Source organism: Strix uralensis, chromosome 3 (genome assembly GCF_047716275.1).
Source record: "Strix uralensis isolate ZFMK-TIS-50842 chromosome 3, bStrUra1, whole genome shotgun sequence".
In the NCBI taxonomy this organism is placed as follows: domain Eukaryota; kingdom Metazoa; phylum Chordata; class Aves; order Strigiformes; family Strigidae; genus Strix; species Strix uralensis.
In genome coordinates this window covers 72,085,262-72,108,284 of record NC_133974.1, presented here as the reverse complement: position 1 = coordinate 72,108,284, position 23,023 = coordinate 72,085,262, and the positions used below count along the sequence as shown (strand labels likewise).

The 23,023-nt window shown below is 37.2% G+C and overlaps 1 protein-coding gene across 16 annotated transcripts in view; it reads right to left on the bottom strand.

Moving 5' to 3' along the window:
• SYNE1 (spectrin repeat containing nuclear envelope protein 1) overlaps nucleotides 1-23,023 on the bottom strand; it is a 322,241-nt gene that overhangs the window by 161,582 nt on the left and 137,636 nt on the right. For all 16 annotated transcript variants that reach the window (XM_074862820.1, XM_074862818.1, XM_074862830.1 and 13 more), the window contains 13 exons: nucleotides 20,588-20,746; nucleotides 19,642-19,824; nucleotides 17,721-17,822; nucleotides 15,897-16,100; nucleotides 14,761-14,968; nucleotides 13,958-14,070; nucleotides 13,064-13,269; nucleotides 11,861-12,016; nucleotides 10,340-10,631; nucleotides 9,469-9,641; nucleotides 7,155-7,464; nucleotides 4,385-4,549; nucleotides 2,612-2,968 (listed from right to left, as the gene is read on the bottom strand). In XM_074862820.1, coding sequence (XP_074718921.1) covers nucleotides 2,612-2,968; nucleotides 4,385-4,549; nucleotides 7,155-7,464; nucleotides 9,469-9,641; nucleotides 10,340-10,631; nucleotides 11,861-12,016; nucleotides 13,064-13,269; nucleotides 13,958-14,070; nucleotides 14,761-14,968; nucleotides 15,897-16,100; nucleotides 17,721-17,822; nucleotides 19,642-19,824; nucleotides 20,588-20,746 — 2,628 coding nt within the window. The remainder of the gene's footprint in view (nucleotides 1-2,611; nucleotides 2,969-4,384; nucleotides 4,550-7,154; nucleotides 7,465-9,468; nucleotides 9,642-10,339; nucleotides 10,632-11,860; nucleotides 12,017-13,063; nucleotides 13,270-13,957; nucleotides 14,071-14,760; nucleotides 14,969-15,896; nucleotides 16,101-17,720; nucleotides 17,823-19,641; nucleotides 19,825-20,587; nucleotides 20,747-23,023) is intronic.

Below are 23,023 nucleotides of genomic sequence, written 5' to 3'. Positions count from 1 at the left end.
TTCACATCCCTTTTCCTGAAAAAGTCTGCAGAACCATGAAATTAACTTTTTAAGATCTATTATCGTGCATTTCTGAGCAAGTTAAAAAATAGAGAGAGAGATTGCTTCTTTGTAGTACCTGAACTGTCAGGAAGAAAAAACTCAACAATCCATTGTGAGAAAAATAAAACTACAAGCATGTGTTGGCTATGAATAACAGTGGCTTAGACCATAATCACAGCCTGATTATATTAACATTACTGAAATATGTTTGCATTTACAGATCACATGGAAGCCCTGCAAAATTAAGTCTGGAGACATTTCAGATGTATTATATGTACAAACTTTCATGTGTTCTTGTGAGTATGAAAAAATATTTTGCTACAGCAGATTTTCAGGACTCTTCTGATTTATATTATTCATGCTCGTACTATGGACTTTATCTGCTTTGAGTCACTCACACACCAGAAGTCTGTTCAACCATAATCAAAAGATACTTGAAATAGTCACACTGCCAGTTTGTTTTGATGCCATACAAAGTAGCACTTGAATTAAGTAATTATGTAGTAGCAATGACACTTAGAAAAAAAATGTAAACTAACTTGTTTTGTTTATCTTACTTTATGTTAAACTACACACAGGACTTTTTTTGAAAGCATTAGGAATAACAACACAATGGCCGTTACTTAAACACAGGATGTCACAGATTGTGTAGGGCAGAAATCACCATGGTGAAATATGAGCAGCTTTTTTTTTTTTTTTTTTGGTAAAGAAAACATGTCCTAAGAGTAGCACAGGGTTAGAACTGCCTGTTTTCAATGAAATTTTGCAGTTTCAAATAACCGACCTCAATAACTACTAAAAGATTATTCTGATGACATACAGCCTTAGGCATAAACTACTAACAAAGAGGAACATTAACTTGCAAAACAGGGTACATTTAACTATGGCATTTTTCCCTACAGAAACACTGATGGCATTGTTGCAGCCACTTGGATTTAATTTTGAATCTGACAATTACCAAAATAATTTGCTGAATTCCAAGTGCAAGAGTTGTTGCTCTTATGCTGCACATACCTAAGGGAACAGAACTTGAGTATAAGAGAATAACAGGATGAGCTTGCTAATTCTGAGAATTATGAAATGCATTTTTAATTCGTGGCCTTTGCTTACATGGCAACAGAATCACTGTGAGACAATGGAAATGGAAAGCTGCAGTGCTATTTTACGTGCACAACAGGACCTATCCCTAGGGTCCAGAAATGGAAGGATTACTGTCACATTTCCTCTAACTATAAACAAAATTGCATAGTAGGGCTGTGCATAGTAAGTCTTGAGATTCCTCTGCATTTTCCTCATTAGCCAACATTCACAACTGTCTAATCTAAATAAACTGTTTTTACATAGAACTACAGTACATATACATTATATGCTACTAATAAAAACTAGTATATATGCTACTAATAAAAGCAATATCCTTTGAATTTAGTACCTTTCCATTTATAAACTAAAAGATGTCTGATAGTTGCTGCTGTATGTTGATGACAATTCCTGTCTTCCTTTCCTTTTTAAAAACACAAACATGGAAGACTGCATATTTGTACCATTATTTGCTCCAATGTAATGTCAGCTTTGCCACTCCTACAGTTATGTACTGGCACTCAAGCAAGCAGGTTCCATAAATCTGTGTCAGGGAATTCTGTGAAAGGGGAAGCCACAGAAATAACTTCGCACAGACATTGGAGGAGGAGATTTATAATCTCAGTTCAAAGAGAAGGTGTTCTGGGGTTTTTTGAATATTTCTTCAGCCAAGGGGTCAGAAAGCTGGCATCACACACCTCTCTTCCTTTACCTGAAACTGCTTTATTGCAACAGTACCCTGAAAGGGAAATAGTCTGTATCTTTTCTCAACATTTGTGATTCACAGTAGTCGAGGTAAGATACACACAAACGTGTATCTTGATTGTGGTCAATATATATATATTTATATATAATGTGTGTGTGATACATACATGTGGCATTTTTTGCTAGAAGATAATCAGCAATAGAAGCCACCTCTCTATTTCCCTAAATTCCACTGCATTCCATAGCAAAGCAATTAGCAAGTATATGGGTTTCCAGTAGAACTTCTTTAAATATTGGACAAGATCTCAACGTTATGCATAACGTGAAGGACATTTCAAGAAATGGTAAGTATAAGCTCCATACGCTCCTGACAAGTTATGAGTAAGACATGGCTCCAGCTGCTACTTGGCTTTTAGGAAATGCTTCATGCTTCTCGGCTCAAGTGCTGCTCTAGCTTGCAACACTGAGCGAGTTGGAAGAGAAGCTGGGAGCTGGTGTGTTAGCCGCTTCACTTTCCCAGGGCCAAGCCCTGCTTTTGACATCAAATGCAGGCAGCATTTGCTAAGCCTTGTACAGCAGAGGCCAAGGAGAGAAACGCCTTCTGTGAACACTGCTTGCTACCGTTACAGTTACCAAAAAGTTTGGCCACCTGGGGTTTCGCAGAAGTATTTTTCACAGATAGTTCTACTCTTTTCTCCCTGGTAGTCCCGCTTGGCCGAAGTTTTCTGCCCACAGTAACCGAACACTTACAACCGAGGAGCCGCTAGGAAAAGAGATGTGACCTTACTTTCTCCTTGCGCCAGCTCTCCAGGACCTCGCTGTCGGTGTGGCGGCTGTCGCGGGGGGCCAGGCCCTGCGACCAGGTGGCCAGCAGCTCCCCGAGCCGCCGCAGGGCCTCCTCCAGCCGCGCCGCCCGCGCCGCGAACTCCCGCTCCGAGAGGGCCATCTGGCTGAGCAGGTCCCGCAGGCTGCCCTGGCTCCGGACGGCGCTCTCCTCCCACTGCTGCCACTCTGACCGCAGCGCCCGCATCTCGGCGGCCAGCAGCCGCCGCCCGCCGGCCGTCGTGCCGCGCTCCGCGGCGGGGCCCAGCGCCTCCACCCGGCCCAGCCGGCCCGCGCCGATCGGGCGGGACTCCACCAGCTCCTGCGGGGCGACATTGCCATGGTAACCCGCAGGGCCGCCGCCGGCGGGAGGGAGGGAGGGAGGGAGGGAAGGAAGGAAGGAAGGAAGGAAGGAAGGAAGGAAGGAAGGAAAAGGGAAGGAAGGAAAAGGGAAGGAAGGGGGGGGGCGGCAGCGCGCAGCGGGGCGCAGCCCTCAGGCGGGGTGCGAAACGCTGCCGGAGGGCGGCTGAAAATAACACGCAGTCGAGAGAGCGAGCGGGGCTTCACAGCGACCAAACAGCCGCTCTGAAACTTTCGTAAGGTCGGGGGAGAAAGAACTTCCTTTAGATTCTGAAAAATACTATTTAGGTTAAGATGCGGAAAAGAATAACTTTGTGGGGAGGTTTTACGTAAGAAACACTGGTACGTAGCTGCTCATAGCAGTTTTAAGAACACAGGCGTGCTGCTCAGAAGAAGCATTTTACAGTCTACCCGTGATCTGCGATGTGCCATAATTGGTTGCACATGTCTTTTTTTTTTTTTTTTCTCCAGAAGTGAATTCTTTCTGCAGTGTCCTATTTCAATCTCACACATGCTACAAGGGAATTTTGGAAGTTTTCAGTTTAACAAGCTGGAGAATATAAATACCATCCCAAATACTGCATGCCAGAGTAATGTTATTTATTCTCGTTAGTCTTACAAGCTAGAAACTATCTCCTCTCTTCCCCGTTTTATACACAGGGAGTTTGAACACAAAGGAGACTGAAAACTATCCAAGAGCGTACAACAAATCTGTAATTTGATCTCGGGTATCCTGAATCTTCATCTAGTAATCTGTTCACTGGCCCGCTCTCTTATGTTTAGGAGCAGAGTAAAATGTTGCTAGCATGAGTATCTGAATGTAATCATCAGACCGGAGCAAAACATGCAGTCTGTTTTAATGTTGCATTCAGGAATATGTAACTTGCTTAGGCACTCAAACACCCAGGAATAGATTCCAGGGTAAGGACAATATACACAGGGCAGCAACCCGTACATTTCTACCATGTTTGGGGAGAACAATCCTTGCACTGCTTTATGAACCTCCATTTCATGCACATCAGGAAAGCTTGCTTCTGACTTTGATTCAGACAACTCTGCTAACGGAGAAAGTGTATTTGGGGATGAGGACAGAGCAGCATTCAGCTAAGCCACCTCCTTCTGTGGTGCCACTGGGCTTCCGCTCTTGCAAATTGTTTCCATGTGTGCTGTGACTAACTCAGGTCTGATTGTACATTTACTCCATCAGTTTAATACGGGAAAGGAGGCAAAACCAGAACATAGCTTAGAAAGCTTGCTTTCAGCTCACTGAAATGTAATCACCACTTCAGATACACAAAGCAAGATCCCACAACTTTTTGGCTCTGGTCAGCATAGGGTCTGAACTGCAGATGAAACCATGAAAGCTAAATTATCTTACATTGATTTTGGCCAGCTTTTTCTGTATGGTCGATGTATCTCCGGATGAATCTGACCAGCGGTTTAGCTCTTCCTTTGCTGAATGGAGCCAGTCTGTGAATTCATGCACTGCATCAAGGTATAGCAAATGATCCTTCACAATATCTTCCACTTTCTTCATTTTCTCCTATCATTCAGATGAAAAGAACACCAAACATTAAAGCGCTTAAATACTGTCCTGGCTTTAAGCATGCAGTGGTATAGAGTGCTGGTGGCTGTAGCATCCATTTGAATGCTGAAGAGAGCACAGCTTATAGCAGCAGAACACAGTGTGACACTGCACAAGGTTTGGTTTAGCTTGGTCTGGACAGGCATCTTCTGCTGGAGCAAAAGGTGAAGAAGCCTTCTGAAAATGTATGCAAAAATGTACTTTAACACAGCCTTTAACACAAAATGTATCATTTAATAGATGTCAAAGCTGCAGCTGTGCAACTCTGGCACGCTTTTCCCAATACTGGCCAGAGAGGGTCTTGCAGATCACCCATGAGTCATCTCAGGAAGCAGCATGCTGCCAGAAACAGAGCTCTTTTTAGAAGCACCAAGTCTCTATAAACACTAAGCAGAGTCACAGAGATGTCCCATACAAAGACCACAAAGGAGGACTTCTGCCATTCAAAAGTGCAGAAGGTTCTTACGGTGCTGAGTCCCATTTTAATCATCAGAGCAGAAGTGGTTTCTGTCCCCAGCCACCTGCCTTGCAGCACTGGAGGATGCTTTCCCTGACACAGACAAACAACAACTTCATGGCTCCATCTTAGCTTTTTGATGCAAGCTTAAAGTGGGGCCAGTTTACCTTACTATGAAGAGGTGAAATAGTGTACTGGTCTAGATTTGGCTTTGGTTGGACCAAGTAGATTTGTTCTTATATTCTTGTGAGCTAACACTCAGGAATGTTTATCAAAACCAACCAAAAGTGAACTGAGCTAATCAAATAACTTTCTACTCCTGCGCGGATACTCCAGCTCTAAGTGTCCTTAAATGAGTTTCAACCTAAACCACTTATGAATTGAACTCCAGTTATTTTTAATTTTGAATAACTATGCTTTTAAAAATTAAGTTAGAATAATAAGCCCTACTGTTCACTCTGAAAATAATCATCACAATTTCTCAGACCCACTAGACAATGGATGGTTACTAGCTAAACAAAGATGACCTAAGTAAATCCTCAAAGTTTTTACATCTTAATGCATTTTATGCAAAAACAGAGTACGAAAATGTTCACATGTGCCTGACTAAACAAAATAGATAGCTCCCTAGGGAAACAAAAGAGCCCCAAGAAAGGCAAAGAGGCACCTCTCTTTACCTTACTCGCACCAAAATATAGCACCAATAGAGGGGGAGTGGCAGCAAAGTGCAACTTTAGTTGGTCTCTTCTGATGGTAATGGCTTCTACCAGTTGCAGTTAGTGCTATTCTCTCCCATGGGAAAGACTGCAAATCTGTCTTTCTTGCTTAAGAAATTAAATATATTGAATGCATATTGATTTTAGGAGAACACTGCCATTCTCACTTTTGATACTTTTTTCACACAAGTTTAAAAGCATTGTATTGAGTGAGTCAGTAATCTTGGTATTGCTCCAGATTTAATGCCACTGAAAGAAGTGGAGTTATACGAGGATGAAACCACACTGATTCTCTAGAAACCAGATTCATAGCTTACTATTTCCAGTAAAAAGGGAGCAAAAGTTCGTCATAAAACCAAAAGAGTGTGTGAACAGCTGTTAATTACAGCTTAGATACATCTGAGAGGGCTCTAATATCTGTGGTCTATGTTTAAAGCAATAAAACAATGACAATAATAGTATATGTTATCCCAAAAATTAAAAAAAAAACAAATCCAAAACCAAACTGCATGACTCTATATAATGACTTTCCTTTATCAAGTTTAGTATTAAAAATGCAGACTTTTACTACAGAAGTAGATTCATATGCCCTAGATTTAACATTTTTCCTAAGACATAATTTGTTAGATCTTCCACTGGTACTGTTTTTATATAGACTGTAGATTAATTACCTACAGGCCAGCAATACTGTTCTCAATAAATGAAAACCTGAATCAAACTTCCAACAGATTACCGAATTTATATACAGTGTTTACTTCAGTCTCATGTTAGCCTGTTATTATGTGACCTATTCCTGATGCAAATTTTCCCATTAGCTGAGAAGGTGGAGATTGTAACTCAGGGCTGGCATCACCGTCCTGATCTGCTTGGCAGAAGGTCTCAGTGAGCTCATGCATCTTTCCTTAGAAACCAAACAGAACACCTGTATAGCATGTGCAGTGCTCAGTGGCTTGAAACACCACAAAATATGGGCATATATCTTTCTGATAATCTCTTTCTGACAATATGTTTTCTGCTCAGGGAGGCATTTCATTCTTCCTGGTCTAGGGAAGAGAAAGTGCTAGAAATGAATGTACAAGAATTAGATGAAAATAAATCTGGAAGAATGTCAGAAATATTGTTGTATATATGAAACTAGGAATAAAATATATGCTCTTCACTTTTCAAAAATCATAACCATACCAATTTCAATTCCCAATACCTATTTTGCAATTTTAGTAAACTATGTCCAACTTTTTTGTTAGACTCAACCATAACAAAAGGCAAGACAATTCAAACACAGTAAATCCTTTTGTTATTAAAAAATTATGAAAAAAAAAAATTTTAGCCTTATATACAGATGTTTAAACATTTTACTTACTCGAAATGGAGACCTTTGCCTTTATCTTACCTTGGCTACAGTTGTGATGTCATTAAACTGTGTTTTTAGTTCTTCTTGAGCAGCTTCTCCAAAAGAATCATCCTCTGTTTTTTCATACAGTTCCACAGCTTTTTCAATGAGTTGCTGTAAATCACCAGAGTGATCCTCTATCTCAGAAACAACAGCCTGGAAGTGGTCCAGCTGAGCAAACTTCTCCTTCAGACCAGTCTGTGGTTCTAAAGGCTGTTCCACTTTGTGATCCAGTTTCTCTAACCACTGTTCCAGCTGGTTTTTCCTTTCCAGATATTCATTCCACTGGCTAATGACAGACTCTAGGCAGCTTACATTAAAAGAAACATACACAATTCAGATGAGAACTTTTGAAAAGACTGAAAAAAAGAGTCTACTTATACCTTGTTACACTGTCTGTAGCCATGTATAATATGTTTAGAATATGCTTTTTCCTCCATCTTGCTTTAGTTTTCTATGTCAAGTTACATCCAAGCTAGTTTAGAATTTCTATGTTCTTTGGGCTACTGTGTATAACCTGATACAACTGCTTCCCTATTACAGGTTACATGAGCAATCTGTCCCTCTCAGACTAACAAAAAGCACATTTCAGTGTCTGTCCAGCAAAGTAAAATACAGAGCATTACTGGAGTTCTTTGTGATCAGAGTAATAAAATGTACAGCAGCCTGTGAAATTATTGGCAATTAAGAGATATTCTGGTAAGTTTTGGAAAAAAAAAAAACAATTACATATAGTCCCATTTACAATTTATAAGAAATACTTTCTTCTCTTACATATTGCTCCTCCTAGCAGATCACCAGATTACCCTAGGATTTGTGTTGAGGAATGTAACTCTCATTCCACTGGACTTAATGATAGACATGAGCGTGGTAAGGATTTCATTCAAAATATAATGGTCTAGCTTAATCTAAATAATATTTCATGACAAAAATTGGGTGAAATTAGAAGATGAAATCTTAAAGGCAGCCCATTATAATTTTTTACATGTAATTGTAATACAATTTTGGAATAAGTAAGAAAGTGGCACAGCTTTCCATTGAAAAATTTACCTTTATCATGGCTCCCACCATTGACAGCTGATATTTAGGACCCAGATATCCTAGCACTCAGCTTATCTACAGTATAGATCTATGACCTTTGTGATACAGATCTATGAGTTTTCTGATGCATGGAAAACTTTGTTTTCATTAGAGGACTAAGGAAGTAGAATCATGCAGAAGTTCACCAAGGGCCCATTTCTATCTGATAATGACTGGGATGATGGAATAGAGAGTGCTTGTAAAACTCACAGATGAAAGCAACCAGGGAGTGGCTGTAGCTAGTTGGATGACAGGACTTAAATGTCAGATGTTTTAAAAAGAAATTTAAAAAAATGATGGAATATGATGATGAAAGTAACGCTTTACTTGGGAAGGAGAAATCAGGTATACAAATACAAAATTGGGGATAACTGCCTAGGCTTAGTACTGTGGAAAAGGATTTGGAGATAGTTAACAAAGAGGTTAACAAAATTCAACAATATGATACTGTTGGAAAGAAAAGAAAATCTCATTATGGAGTGGATTAAGAAGAGTGTTTTACAAGAAAATGGAAAGCATTGATTCTCTATTTGGAATTAATAATGTCTCAAATACAGTAAGGTCCGCCCACTTTCAGGTATTATCTTTTAAGAAAAATGTAGACAAATTAGTGATAGTCTGTAATCTACTGAAAAAGAAACAAGGATGAAAGAGGTCCAGAAAGTACTAGTACTGAGAAACTGAGAAACATCAGTCTGCCTAGAACAGAGATGATGGAGGCCTTCAAATACATAAAATGTTCTCACACAGGTAATAAGAAAAAATTGCCATTTCTAACAAGGTTAAGACAAGAGGCAATCAGCTTAATTTGCAAGAAAGATTATTTGGAGTGGATATTAGGATTTTTTTTAATTAAAAAACATAATGAAAGACAAAATTGAGGAACTTTGGTATTCTGTAAGGAAAAGGCAGATAAATATGTTAGATGTTCTTGGTCCTGACCAAGTGCAGGTTCAATAAGTCAGAAAGCCCTTTCTAGCTTTTTCTCTGTATGAATTTCTATGATTTCTATTGATTTTTAAATTACCATCAATTGCCATCTCATATGAAATTTGATTCATCTGATAGGGTCAACTCATCTTTTTATAGAAGGATGTATTTTTTTCAGGCAATTTAATTCTCTCTGATGATACAACTTTCCCCTCACATACCAGGAATAAATGAATGGTGTAAGGTACCACTCTTTGTAAGCAAAGATGGCAGGGTCTGATCTGTGTTTTCCAGGGAGTTTTACCTCTGCCAGTTCATGGAGGTGCTGATGATGTCATTCCATACATCCTTTAGCGTCTGAAGCTCAGTTTGTATCACCTTTTGTCCTTCCTCATTGCTACTTCTAAGTGCTTGTTCTCCTTTGCCAATGGCCATGTTCAGCTTAACTTCACCATCTCCTTTGAGTACGAGGATCTCCTATGAGGCAAAATAAATCCAAATACCAAATGCAACCTGCTGAGAGGTGAAAGCTATTATTCTTTCAACAGCAGACACCGTCTTTGACCTCATTTATTGTTGACAGCCATGTCCAGTATAAATGCCTAGGCACCTTTTCTTATAAGTGCCCATTCCTTGCTATGTGTGGAATGATCCAGCAGTTTTTCCCACAGCCATGAAGGTATTTCACTGCATTAGTCATCCCAACTATTGTTCACATTGCAGTAGATAATGAGTAGGTCAAGCACTTCACAGAAAGACAGCACCACATAGCTAGAAGAAATCTCAAAGAAGCCCATGGCAGGATCTACACTGATGACCTTCCTAATAGATGTTTGTCTAACTTGTTTCTGAAGACCTCCTGTGACAGATATGTCACAGCCTCTCTGTGTCAAGAATTCGAAGGTTCCTCCTCCATTAGAAAGCTTTTTTGGACCTGAATACACACTTTTCTAGTTTGTTATTCCTTATTAAATGTAATATCTGGTATCTGTCTCCATTAATCTCTACCCTGTTTTTCATACTGCACCTCCCAATTTGTCAAGATCACCTTAAATTCTAATCCTCTCCTTCATAACCATAGAAAGAATAAAATATAAAAATATTCCTTTTCCACTGATGTGGCCCACACCCAATGTTAATCGTGATGTGCAGTCTCTAGTTGTATCCTTCTTTACCTGAATTTGTGTCAGTCGTCTCTCTAGTGTGGCTTTGCTACCAACAGTGCTCTCTGATGATGCCAGTTTATCTTGAACCTCTTTCACCCATGACCACATACTCTGTAATGCCTCTTCCAAAGTGAGATGCTCTTGGAGTGCAAGCTGACATGTTCGCAGCTTCTCCTTGACAGTTTTGACCATGTTTTGATAATTGGTGAGATGTTGAGAAGCCAGGCGCACTTCCCTCCCTGCACCATGGCCGCCTTCATTTAAAGTCTGTGCCATCTCGGACAGTTTATCGAAAGATTCCCTGGGAGAAAATTATGAGACTGAAAATCAGTTTCAGAAAGCATATAATATTGTTATAGCAACTATCAGAAGTTATGAAAGTTGCTGACATAATCACCTACTCCACCAGTGACAGAATTCATAGTTAACAAAAAAATTAGCTGTGAGAGACTGAAAGGAAATATAAGCAGTGTGTATTGATTAGTATCTTTACTTGTGTACATTTCCTGCAGATTTGGGTGCTCAAAATGATCACACTGAAATCTTTATGTCACACATTTAAATTAAAAGATAATTTAATTTTCTTTTCAGCTGTCAGACTTTCCAGTTCTATGTGAACTGCTACCTTTTTTACCTGCCAAAGCTTTTGAGAAGTTCATAGTCTTTGACAGGTAGGAAGGCATGATGGAAAGGTCAGGAGGTCAGGCCATTTGTCTAGGAGTAGACACTGACTTTGGGGTTCAGTACAATGGTCAGTAAAAGGGATTAAAACTCTGGGTTTATACAGCCTCCATTAATCTCAATCTACTGGATCACCCTTCCTGATGCACTGTGATTACAGGGAATTTACATCAGGCCAAAATGTCTTGCATCAATCTCAAGGGGATAGATAGTGACTGGGTGTTTCCTTTTAGCATGCTGTGAGGCTTGAATAACTGACTACTATTTCTGTTCTATTTTTGCCAACTTAATAATAAAAAGAATTTGAAAAACCACTGTGTACTAAAAAAGGCAATTACTTCATCATCTGTTGGCTAAGTCTGAATTCTAGAAGGATTGTGCAGTGAGTGTGGATGTTATTTGAGCTCTTTCATAAAGTAACCTATACAAGAAAGGATATTGTGCTAACCTGGTTGGATCTGAGTGTTGCAGGACAGAAAGAAAAAAATTTTTAAATGGATATAATGATAAGTGTCATTTTTACTATTGCTTTTACAAGCAATATTTTTAAGATTTAGTTTTATGAGCATTATTTTTAAGATTTATTTTTTAAATTATATTTTTCAGTTTCCATTTATTAATAAAGTAAGATAAGTTTTTCTTAATGAGAAATGTATCAACATGAAATTTTTGAGTTGGCTTCAAGTTCCAGTTTCCTTAAAACTGGAACTATCTGGATTCAGCCTCTTTTCACAGAGAATGTTGCAACACCTTTCTCTTTCACAAACACTTTACCCCAATGGTTTAGTTTCACTGTTGCTTTAGCAGAGGAAAAAGTGAGAGTATTTTAGGAAAAGTATTTCATATTACCTTGAATTTAGTAACTCTTCCAGGAACTTTTCCACTTTCTGCACCTCCTTTTTCTTCTCGTGAATAAGCTGCTTGCTCTCTCCTAATGCTTCTGTGCTTATTCTTTCTTCCATGTCACGTATCCACAGGCCAAGTTTCTTCTGCTGATCTTCAAAGCTACAGAACAGATAAATACTACCTTAAAAATATTTCTCAGGCGGAGTAAAGTTAGCAAGAAGTTAATTCAGTTCTTTCAATATCCACAAAACCAGGAAAGTAAAGCTAGGTATCAATTTCATGCTTCAAGAATAAGAGTTGTACACAAAACATAATTCCACAGTGACTACTAATCTAAAAATATTCAACTCTCTAAAACTGTTCAACAAAATCATGGGAACCACAGTGAGAAAAGAAGCCTCCAAAATTTAAAGTGACAGTGCTTTTATTTATTACTAGATTCAATAAAGGCAGACCAAAAGAAAATTCTTTCCAAATCCTTATAATGATTTAGTCTAAGATTAAAAAATGGGTAAAAATGGTCTTTTACACAGTATTGACACTTACTACACCTGAAGTATTGTGCTTTCAATTTCTCCAACAGAATGTAACTGGAGCCTCGAGCACTCAGAACTCAGCAAAGCAAGTTCTGGCCCTAAGTTTGAAAACCTTTTCCTTACATGAAGGCACACCATCTCATTCAGCTGTCTTACCCGTTACTGCTTTCAGTTAGCAATAGATTGGAATCTAGTTATACCTAAAAATATATGAACTTTCAAAATTCCAGCCCCAAGTAATAATTTAAGAGTGTTTTCTTATTAGCTCCTTAGGAAATATGTCCATCTGGAATGGAACTGGACAGATGCATGCTATGTAAAAAGTGTACTGTCTTCAAACCCCAGGGCAGAACTTGAAGATTCATCACACCTTTTCCTTCCAGGAAATTGCATTTAAATTATGGAGATCCCAACTGGTGATTTGGGATTGTATGAGCTACACAGATCTTCCACATACATGATCGTGATCTTCCATTCTTTAACCAAATCAATACCCGTGGAGCAAGACCTGTTGCTTTGTTTTTAGCAAAGAACTTAATTTTCTCTTAAATATTTCCAAAGAAAAAAGCAAACAGGACTAGAGTAACTGGAAATAATTTCAAATTGTGCCCAGTACTTCTGCAGTCGAACAATTTCATACAGTCCATCTGTGACTACTGGTATTACTCACTTTCCCAGGTGTGAGGCGCAAGCTTCCAGAGCCTTCTTATCATTCAGACACTGGTTGAGGAATTCCTGGAAGTTCTGGTTAGACTTCGCTATTTGGTCCTGAATATGGCTCACAACTGGTTTTGGTAAGCAAGCATACAAACTTTCTCCTTCCTTGCAGGCAGCATCTAACTTGTTCTGTCCCTCGCTAACAGAATCCAGCACACTCTGTGTAATGAAAGAATACAGTTTAAACGTGCAAGATCTAGTAACTAAAGATGAGCAATATTTCTATTAGAAGTGGTCAGATTTCCTCAACAAGACAAGAGCCATGTCTAGCTATGGTAAAAATTCTAAGCAGATAGTTCAAATAAAATTTTATTAAGTGGGGCTACAATTCACAGAACTCAATTTTCCTATTTGATCCCAAGGTATTCCTGTCTTTCTCTGGATAGTTTAGTCATGTCCTGAAGATGTCATACATTTCAGGAATTAGGGCTGTTTGCAATAGGTGTCTGCTTTTTGTGTTCTGTCCCATCAAAAATCTAAACAGATAAACTTTGACATATTAGTGTTAATCTGAAAGACTGAATAAGCAATAGTGTAAGAAAAAATAGGAAAAGGAAAAGAAGAGAAAGGAGGCAAAAAAAATGAAAAAAGATTTAAAATCAGAAACAAGAACAGTGTAGTTACACATAAATCTTGCAGAAATTAAATTCTGATCTCTCAGAACAGTGAACAGTTTTCACTGTATTCCATCTACAGTACATATTGCTGTCTTGAACCATTCTTACATTACATTTTTGGAAACAAAACCCATAAATATGATAGCATCTACAAATTATTTTAGAGATATAATTGGATACATATAGTTAAATTGCTAATTACTATTTTTTTTTTAATTTGTTCACTATACCTGCAAGTCATGTAGCTTTGCCTCTATGGCACTGCTGTCTCCAGACCTGTCAGATGATTCTTTTACTGCAGCCTTCACACCAGAAAACCATTCCTGGAATTCTTGCATAGAATCTTATTTAATAAAAAGTACAGAGAAAAGAATATTTTTTAAGAAGCAGCATTATCCTCAATACTATACAGCTGTCTTCCACAATTTTTTTATCCTTCAGGAACAGCCTGTAAAAGCTAACAGGATGAGTCTCATTGCCTTCAGTGACCTTGGGGAATGGGATTCATTACACAAAAAGTTAGATGTTTCCACTGTAAACATCTAAATTTGAACAGTCACACTAGGCTCCCCTTTATAGTCAATGGGAAAAGACAGGCATTTTCAGTCTGTGATATGTCCCAATTTACTGTTCGATAATATCTAGATTAATATCTTAATGTATAAGAATAAAAATTTCCTACTTCACTGACTATCCAGGGAGCTCAGAAACAACTTCAGATGGGGACTTTTACATTATAAACATCTCCATTTGGTTAGATACACGTCTTTATGGCAAATACACAAAGCATATGTATGCAAGAGATGTATAATAAGAGTGAAGAAAGGTGGAGCTGAGTTTGCCTTTCATGCATATTACGTGTTTAAAGTTGAATTCTGTTTTTATAAAATGAACATTTGGTAACAAAACTTTTTCAAAGGCTCCATACAAAAATAAAGTTGTAATTGCAAGTGACATCACTGGAAACTGGCAGACTCCAGAATGATTCATGGCTGTGGGCTAACAGGTCATATTAACAAGCCTGAAGACTCACGAAGGAAATGTTTTTCCAAGGACTCTTGCATGCTGGCCTGTGTTCTGGAACAGAGCAGATTCACAGCTTCATAATTCTTTATTAATGAAGTGACAGTGCCACCAAGAGTTTCCAGTTCTACAGAATGGTATTTGCGACACAGGCTGTTGAGGTTCTCACGGGTCGAGTCAATGCTGCTCTGCTGAAGCTGAAGGTCTTTTTGTGTTTCCTGAAAATGAAGTTACAACACAAATATGACATTTGTAAAGAAACAAAAGAGCCCTCTCTTTTCCTCAATCATTCCTGCTCCTCCCACATGCTCTTTCCTCCTATGGTCTATTGCCAGTCCTAGACATAACGAAGGGAAGTACTGGATCACGTTTCCTGAATTTTCCAAGTGAGATGAATCCTTGAAACTAAAGAGCCATCACAGAAATGTGAAAAATGCTGTTTCTCATGGTTTACTACTCTATTAAAAATTGAATAGCAATAATTATTTTCAGCAAAGTCTGAAGGTACATGTGAGATGCAATATGATACTAGTATTTGGTGGGACTTCTGAATGAAAGGGAGTTTTCATCTGATTAGAGAGGAACATTTGTTTGAAAATTAGATTTGAATTGGCTATTGTATAAACATTAACGTGCTAACGCTGAAAAAATCTCCATGTGGTTTGTCATGTCATGATGTGCATAACTGTATGCAATCAAGAGAGCTCTAGGATGTACACAAAAGAATTGCTATATATGAGGACGGAGGAGGACTTCTGAGGTAGAAGTTTGTGTTAAAATTGAGTTCAGTCCAAGGTCTTTTACTGTGATGAGTTATAAGTTCAAAACTTACATTGCAAGGGAGTCAATGGATTTGTAAACATGCTGGAGTAATGACTGAAGAGTTCAATGTAACAAAACCAGTTCTTGTCACAACAAAGACCATATTATTCATTACAATTTTCTAAAAGCTCTGTATAAAATTAATAAATCAGAACTTTTGTTCATCAGTGGAACTTCCTAAAGCTTATCGCTATTATTTGATAATAGTCTCTCTAGACTATTTTTTATCAAATTAAAGTTAAGTATAATGCTTAGCAAAAACTCTGATAAAAAAGCAAAGATCACTGCATAAGATAGTGCATATTCATTTTCTTCAGCACTGACCTTCACTTTATTTAGAGCTTCAGGATCCAGGTTACGTGCACAGCTTAACAGTGTTTCTTCCACTTTTGTTAACCAGTCTGTCATCTGATCAATAAACTTGTGTAACTGCATCTTCTGAGTACAGAAATCTTTCAGTGTCTCCTTTGCTGTCTCTGACATTTCTTTAGCATGTTCCAACTTCTGCCTCAAATCTGATTCTATAAACTAAAAGCAAAATGTTATGTATTAAAAGCATTTAAATAAAACATTTACTATGTTAAATTTTAGATATACAGTAATACAAAAAGGGATACTAACTTATAAAAAGCCAGAAGTTGAAGTTATTATCCCCTTCTGAAAAATTAAACAGTTGACCTTTTTCCTTTAATGATTTGACATATATACAGAACATGACCTAAACACGACTAGCTCCATAAAAAGAAATATCAGTTGGTGAGACTTAAGAGCACTGAAGGCTTAAAGTATCTCCATGTGAGGCAGATTAAAATTGAAGACAATACAAAAATAAGTTAGAATATTGCTCATTAACCTGTTCAAAGACAGAAATATCTGAAAATATAGTAGATGTTAGCTCTGCACATATTACTAATAAAATCAAATCAGCCATAAGATTAATATTTCTAAACGAGCAGTTACTGGGAATTCTATTAAGGGATTGTTTATGTTCTTAGGATATGAGCTGATCATACTGTAGTTTACTTATTTAGTATTTGAATGTTGGCAAATAATTTGGGGATTCATGTTTAGTTTGTGAGGCTTTATTTTCAAATTTGCATTTATATATCAGCTACAATTATTTTATTGCAGGTATGATTTATTTTTTTTATTGCATTTATCATATTTAGTAGTTGGAAATAGGTGTGTGTTGGTTAACAGTGATATTCTGCAAAATAATTTGCTCTAGGTTTCACTCTATAAGTGGACAGATATTTATTATAAATCATATGACTAAACCTGAATTTTCTGAACCTCTCATGTAAAGGAAACAATTTGGGAGAACATAAGCACTTCCATATAATGTGCACATCTTTATACTACATGGTTCTTGACCCATTCCTGATTGGTAATTTAGTCTTATGTGTGCGGTCATGGCAAAATATGGACAAGGCTTGAGTGTTGCATTAAGTTCTGTTAAAATCTGATAAATGGTTTTGAAATAAATATCTATTGAGATGTTTCCCTGTCTGTGGAAATTGCAGAAGTAAGCTTATCTTTTAAAACTTCTGACATTGAAAACGAATAATCACACATACCAATTTCCATTTGAAATCAAACATCCAAAATAGTCATAACCTTGGTTTTGCATCTGTCCTAGAACATAAAAAATAAGGACCTAGACAATAATAAAAGTGCAACAACTCACCTTCAGTGTTTGTATTTTACTCCTCTCCTGTAACAGCTATTTCAGAGCACTAATTCCAGTCCGCTAATAAATACTTTTGGTTTGATAAAGCAAATGAAGATATTTTACTGCACTATAATTCTTTCACAGAGGCAAACAGTGCATGCACTCACATATGATATGGCTTAATGCTGTGCAGTGTGGAGAATATCGTCTGTCTCATATCTGATCAGCTACATTCTTAACTATTTACAATATTTGATTTAGTAAAAAATACTTTTACAACTCTAATGTTTATGGCATATTTTTTTTCAGAAAAAAACAAAGTTAACTAAAATATGGACAAAGAATATTTATGATACATATAAATAATGCAGTATGTAACATTGAAGGAAAAAGACAGTACAGGAGAGTCAGAAATTTCAGGAATTTCTTCTTAGTGATTTGAGCATAGACTATGATTACCAATGTCTTTATTTTACCTGGAGATCTGCAGGAGGCTCTTGACTATGAGTCAGTTCTTTGAGATCTGAAATTTTGGAACTAAGCTGATCCAACTTCAGTTCTTTATCCTTGACTTCAGACTGTAAAACAGATATGGTCAGAGGTTTGTATCAAACTACAAGAAGGTTTTAGACCTCCAGAAGGATGCTCCATCAATTGCAAAAATGAAAGAAAATGTAAGAAAAGTTTAGCAACCAGAGGGAAAACAGTGTTGTTCTATTTTCTTCTCTAAAAATCTCCCATCTAAGTTCAGAGATTTTTTTTCCCCTACATTAAAATAACCACACACATTTTTAGCATCTAAAAATGCACTAACAGCTTTAGTTTCTTAAAACTGACTGAATAAAGATGGGAATGTCATTGTTTATTTGACTGGAAAAATCTACTGTGGTTGTTAGGTTCCACTTAATGGCATGCAGATCTCTGGTTCTTATTACAAGGAAGTGAGCTCTTGGAAAAAAATTAGACACGGAAATAAATTTTAACCTCAAAAGGGAATTAAAAAATGCTGCTATATATGCACTGACATATCTGGACCTTGTATTTATTGTGGTCATATAGATCCAAGTTATAAAGAAATATTCTACTTATTTAAAAAAAAAAAAACAAAGTGAAAGAGAAAATCGTAAGTTGTATAATTGTAGTTTTGAAGTATTAGACAAGTAATTGGTGTGTCTATCCTATTACCCAAACTTTCTTTTCTAAAAAATTGAATAGATATCTCCAATTAAAAGATTGGACAGAGGATTTCAGGATTAAATCACTGCACTTAACATCTGCCCTGAATGGTAGAAATTCAGGTGGCCCTAGAATAACCCTCAGGGCATATTTTGTGCTAGGGAGGATATCATATTAGGTGACTGATCAAGAAAGTGACCACTGCAATGGGCCATATTATACACTGGTTATTTCTGTCCATGCTCATCTATTTCTGATTGCTGAAAGGGCAGGACCCTTCTGTCAGTGAACTGCCTTTCCTCTTGCCTTTGCAAAAGAAAGTGCAAAAAAAGTATTATGGACTATGCATTCTGTGAGTGCAAATGTATGCACGGTGCTCATGTCTTCTGCTATTCTGGCCCTCCTGTGAATCAGGCACACCTGTGCTTTGGGTACTGGCTGCTCCTACTCCAAATGAGTTTTAGTAGTGATAAATTTAGGTGGTCTGATTGTTATACTAATCAGAAAGACGTTACATAAAGCTTGTGCTGAGCAAAATACTGGTTTAGCACCATTTCATATTCTATCATACTACTTGTATATGTTCACTGTTCCTCTTCTTAAGGACATAGTTTATTTCAAATGAAGTAGAATATGGCTTAATCTATGGTTGATCTTCTGTACATTTTAAGCCAATAGAGACAGAATGCATCCTGAACACTGGATAGATTTCTAAAACAGTTTAACATTATCCAGAAAAGAAAGATATCATCTTACTGAAACTGCTAGAACCTGACATTGAAATTTGCCCTCCAGTTCAGCATATCTTTTTTATTGTCTGAAGAATCTACCTTCTTAGATTAGATTTTAGAAACTACTGATTTTTTGCTTAGCTTCAGCTGAAGTTGTCTAAAATTTCCATCAGTTTCTACTGGAACAGAGTTCAGTCCAATGACATGCTTTTCAAAATTTTTGTGCTTGTAAGAACACATTGTCATGTACCGCTAGAGCCAAAACAACTATGGAGCTTAGACTTAGTAAGAGATATGATGTTCTTGTTTCTGTCAGAAGCAAACAGCTTCGAGAAAGGACTGGAATGCTGTCAGCTAGCCATTGGGTTAGTGGTACCACTGCTTGAACAGGGGACATGGTGGTCTACAATTGCACAGCCTTATCTATGTGTCTGATATCACTTGAGATTTTGGTCCAGAACATTTTTATCACTGATTTATGGGTAAGCACCTGGAAGTCTTTCAGGAGGACCTCCATTCTCTGACTGTTACTCAAGTTGCTGATGCCTTCATTCAGTTGAGAAATGAATTTATTGCACCATCCATCCATTTCATCTCCAGATTTCAGGATGTCATCCCACAGAGATACGTTTACACTCAGCTGGTCGATGTTGTCTTCAATTCTTTCAGACACCTTTTAGGAGAGGAGAATGTATCGATACCATTCACAAATTAATTTTATATGTCTTTATTTTGCAGTCAGTTGCAAGATAAGTGCATCAGAAATAACTAGTAAGCCTAGGCGAAATAATTTTCTTAGAGTTAGGTCTAAGTTCTGAATCCTAATTACAATGTAGTTACCCAGATCATAAAATGAACAAAAATCATATGTGACTATGTAAAAATTTGTACATTTTTTATTGGGAAAGAGTTTTATGTTCAAATAAACTTTATCTTTAAAAACAGCTACATTTATCTTTCTTCTGTAATGTAGGAATTTGCTAATAAAGCAGTATAAATAGGAAAATGTAAAATACTAGCTTTTATATTATGTTTCTCTGCTATAATGTTGTCTTTCTCAACATAGTCACATCTTTTATGGTGTAGCTTAATACAATTTACTGCCTAATTTATTTAGTCCAATTTATTTTAACAAAGTAACACTAGCATACATTAGGTGAGAATCCAATTCAAATTTATACTCAGAAGTGTGCCCTGAGCAAATTTATACTAGTAACATTCATACACTGTTACAAGACATCATTTTAAATCTATCAAATGGATGTAACAACTTTGTGTGTACAATGTATAGCAAATTCCTATGATTAACCCTTTGAGACACACTTAAAAGTAAACTTTACTAAACAATTGCACTCTAAGATCCTAAAAAAATACTAATACTGTAACCTTGGCCCAACTTAATAACTGTATTCAGTGTACAAACACCAGAGTCTTACATCTAGCCATTTGTCCACAGTACAGTTCATATCTGTTTTTACCGCAGTAGAGTCACAGTTATGCACTCTTTTTAGTTCTGTTAACAAATGTTTTCCTTTATTGGTGAAAGTATCCAGGTCTTTTTGTTTATCGCTCAGATCATTCTTGGCAGCTTCATTCTGTGAACATAAATATTTGCTTGTTTAATGAAGCCTTGAGGAAAGAAAGAAAAATCCAGTTCTCCAGGTACCCATCCCTTGCCCTGTGGTACATGTTATGCATTTGATAATTCTCATTCAGCATACCATCTAATATTTAACTATGACACTAAATACAGAACAACTGACATGGTTTTCTCATGAGCATAATCAAATAACATGATTGTTCTTATAAATAAAGCACACAAGTGGGAATAATAAATTCTGAATTTTCCCCACTTGGTAACAAGCTAGCTTCAGGACATAAAGCAAATATTTTTTATATTATTCTTTCTATTCTTCAGAATCTACATGTCTAAAATTGAATAATAAGAATCCATCACTGAAGTGCTAAGGCTTGGACAACAGGCCCAAGTCAGAGTTGATCTATAGATGAATCCTGTATATTTTATAACTGATAACCATTGTGCTAGTAGGTATTGTACTAGATTATAACAAATCACCTATGCTGATGTAAAAAGTGCTAAAGTGTTGAAGTATTGAAGCCTGAAGAACAGGCCCTGAGCCAAAGCTGCTAACTTAGTATGTAGTCATTAGTGAAATATGTATGCTCGTTAATGAAAGATGTAGCTTAGATATCATAAAACATGTCTATCCTGAATATATCTTTATCCTTCTTTGTGTAGGGGCAAGTTAACAAGGCCATGGAGCCAGCTGTCTGGCCTTGTGACCAGATGTGTGACCTTGCTCATAAATCAACTAGATAAGCAGGGAAACTCCCTTAGCTTCCTTCTTGAGCCCTGGCCAGACTCTGGGGGAATCTAATTGGAGAGTGAAACCGGATGTTTCCGCTCAAAACAAAGGTGCCAGTTATTCTGGCTTGCTGCAACTTTGGATGCCTCACCTACGGATGGACGCATCGCGTAGGACTTCCCACTTGCCGGGACAGGCTCTCCAAATCTTCGCTGTAACCGGGGCTGCCCAGCGACTGCGGATCTGGATGTTGGTAACGTATGCAAGTGGTGATGCAGCTTTCTTAATCACTATTCTCCCTCTCATGTAGTAATGATTTGATGCTTACCCTGTATTTTCCTATTTGTTTGCTTTAGGTGCACTGTTCTGCCTTTTCTTATTGTATGTTTTCTGTATTACTCTGTTACATTATTTGGTTATCACCAGTAAAATACGCCTACTCTTTTCACTCTGGTGTCCGAGTTTAATTGGTATCCTTAATCAGCAAAACAATCATTGACTAAAAAGTATCTAAAATCAGTTCTGGAATTACAGCAGGGTAAACAGAGGGTGCTGCAAACAAAAGTTAGAATTGTAAAACCCATCACTCCTAGATACTCTGGAAAACAAAAGTACAGATGTGTTCAGAAAGGAATTAGGCAAAATCTTCAAGGCTACTAAGTCTGCAATTCTAGGCGTAGGGAAATCTTTAAAACACTCACTAAAGAGGTGACAACATATTCAGAAAGGATAAAAGTAAGCATCTCATACTTCTTTCTTTAACAAATATTACAGATCAGCATTAGGGATAAGCTACTCATCTGGCTACAGTATGGCCATGTGGCCATGCCTACTTTATTATGGTAGGAGTTATGCAAAATATTTATTGTGTTCCAACTCCTTCAGGCCTAGATGTGGCCACTGTTGTAGCAGGAAATTCTCCACAGCCCAAGGCTCACATCATTAAGAGGAATCATATGGAAATTACCTGCATTTCTTTGTTAGACTGGTGAGATCTGTCTGGCTTTCAGTTCTAGTTAAAATGTCCATTAAAAAGAGGCCATAAATACACACAGTTTAGATAAGGTTTATACAGATCTGACTGAAAAATTTTTAATGAAGAGCTCAAAAAGCTTCAAATGAAACTACCCTCTCAATGAATGGAAAGAATTTAACTCAGAATGGTTTTTCCTGACAGGCTGATGGATAGCAGAATTTAAAATTTGAGAAATATGAGCCAGTGAAATGAATAGAATGCAGGGATCCAAATTCCTTATCTCTGCTCAATGGCCAGTATCAACATTGTACCCCATGGAATAGTTGTCTTAGGGAAAGAGACAGACATTTACATTTTCTTTTGTTTCTTTTATTTTGTTGACTTGTATCTATCAAAAAAGCTGCCCAATATGAATAAAACATTAAAATATGTTGACTGGAAATATCCTGTCATACTATGATAACAATATATTCTCAAGCTATTTTATATAAAGAGCAGATAACTTATGCTTTCCATATTAATTAACATTTTGCATTTCTAGGTGTTAAATTTATAAATAGCAACAAACA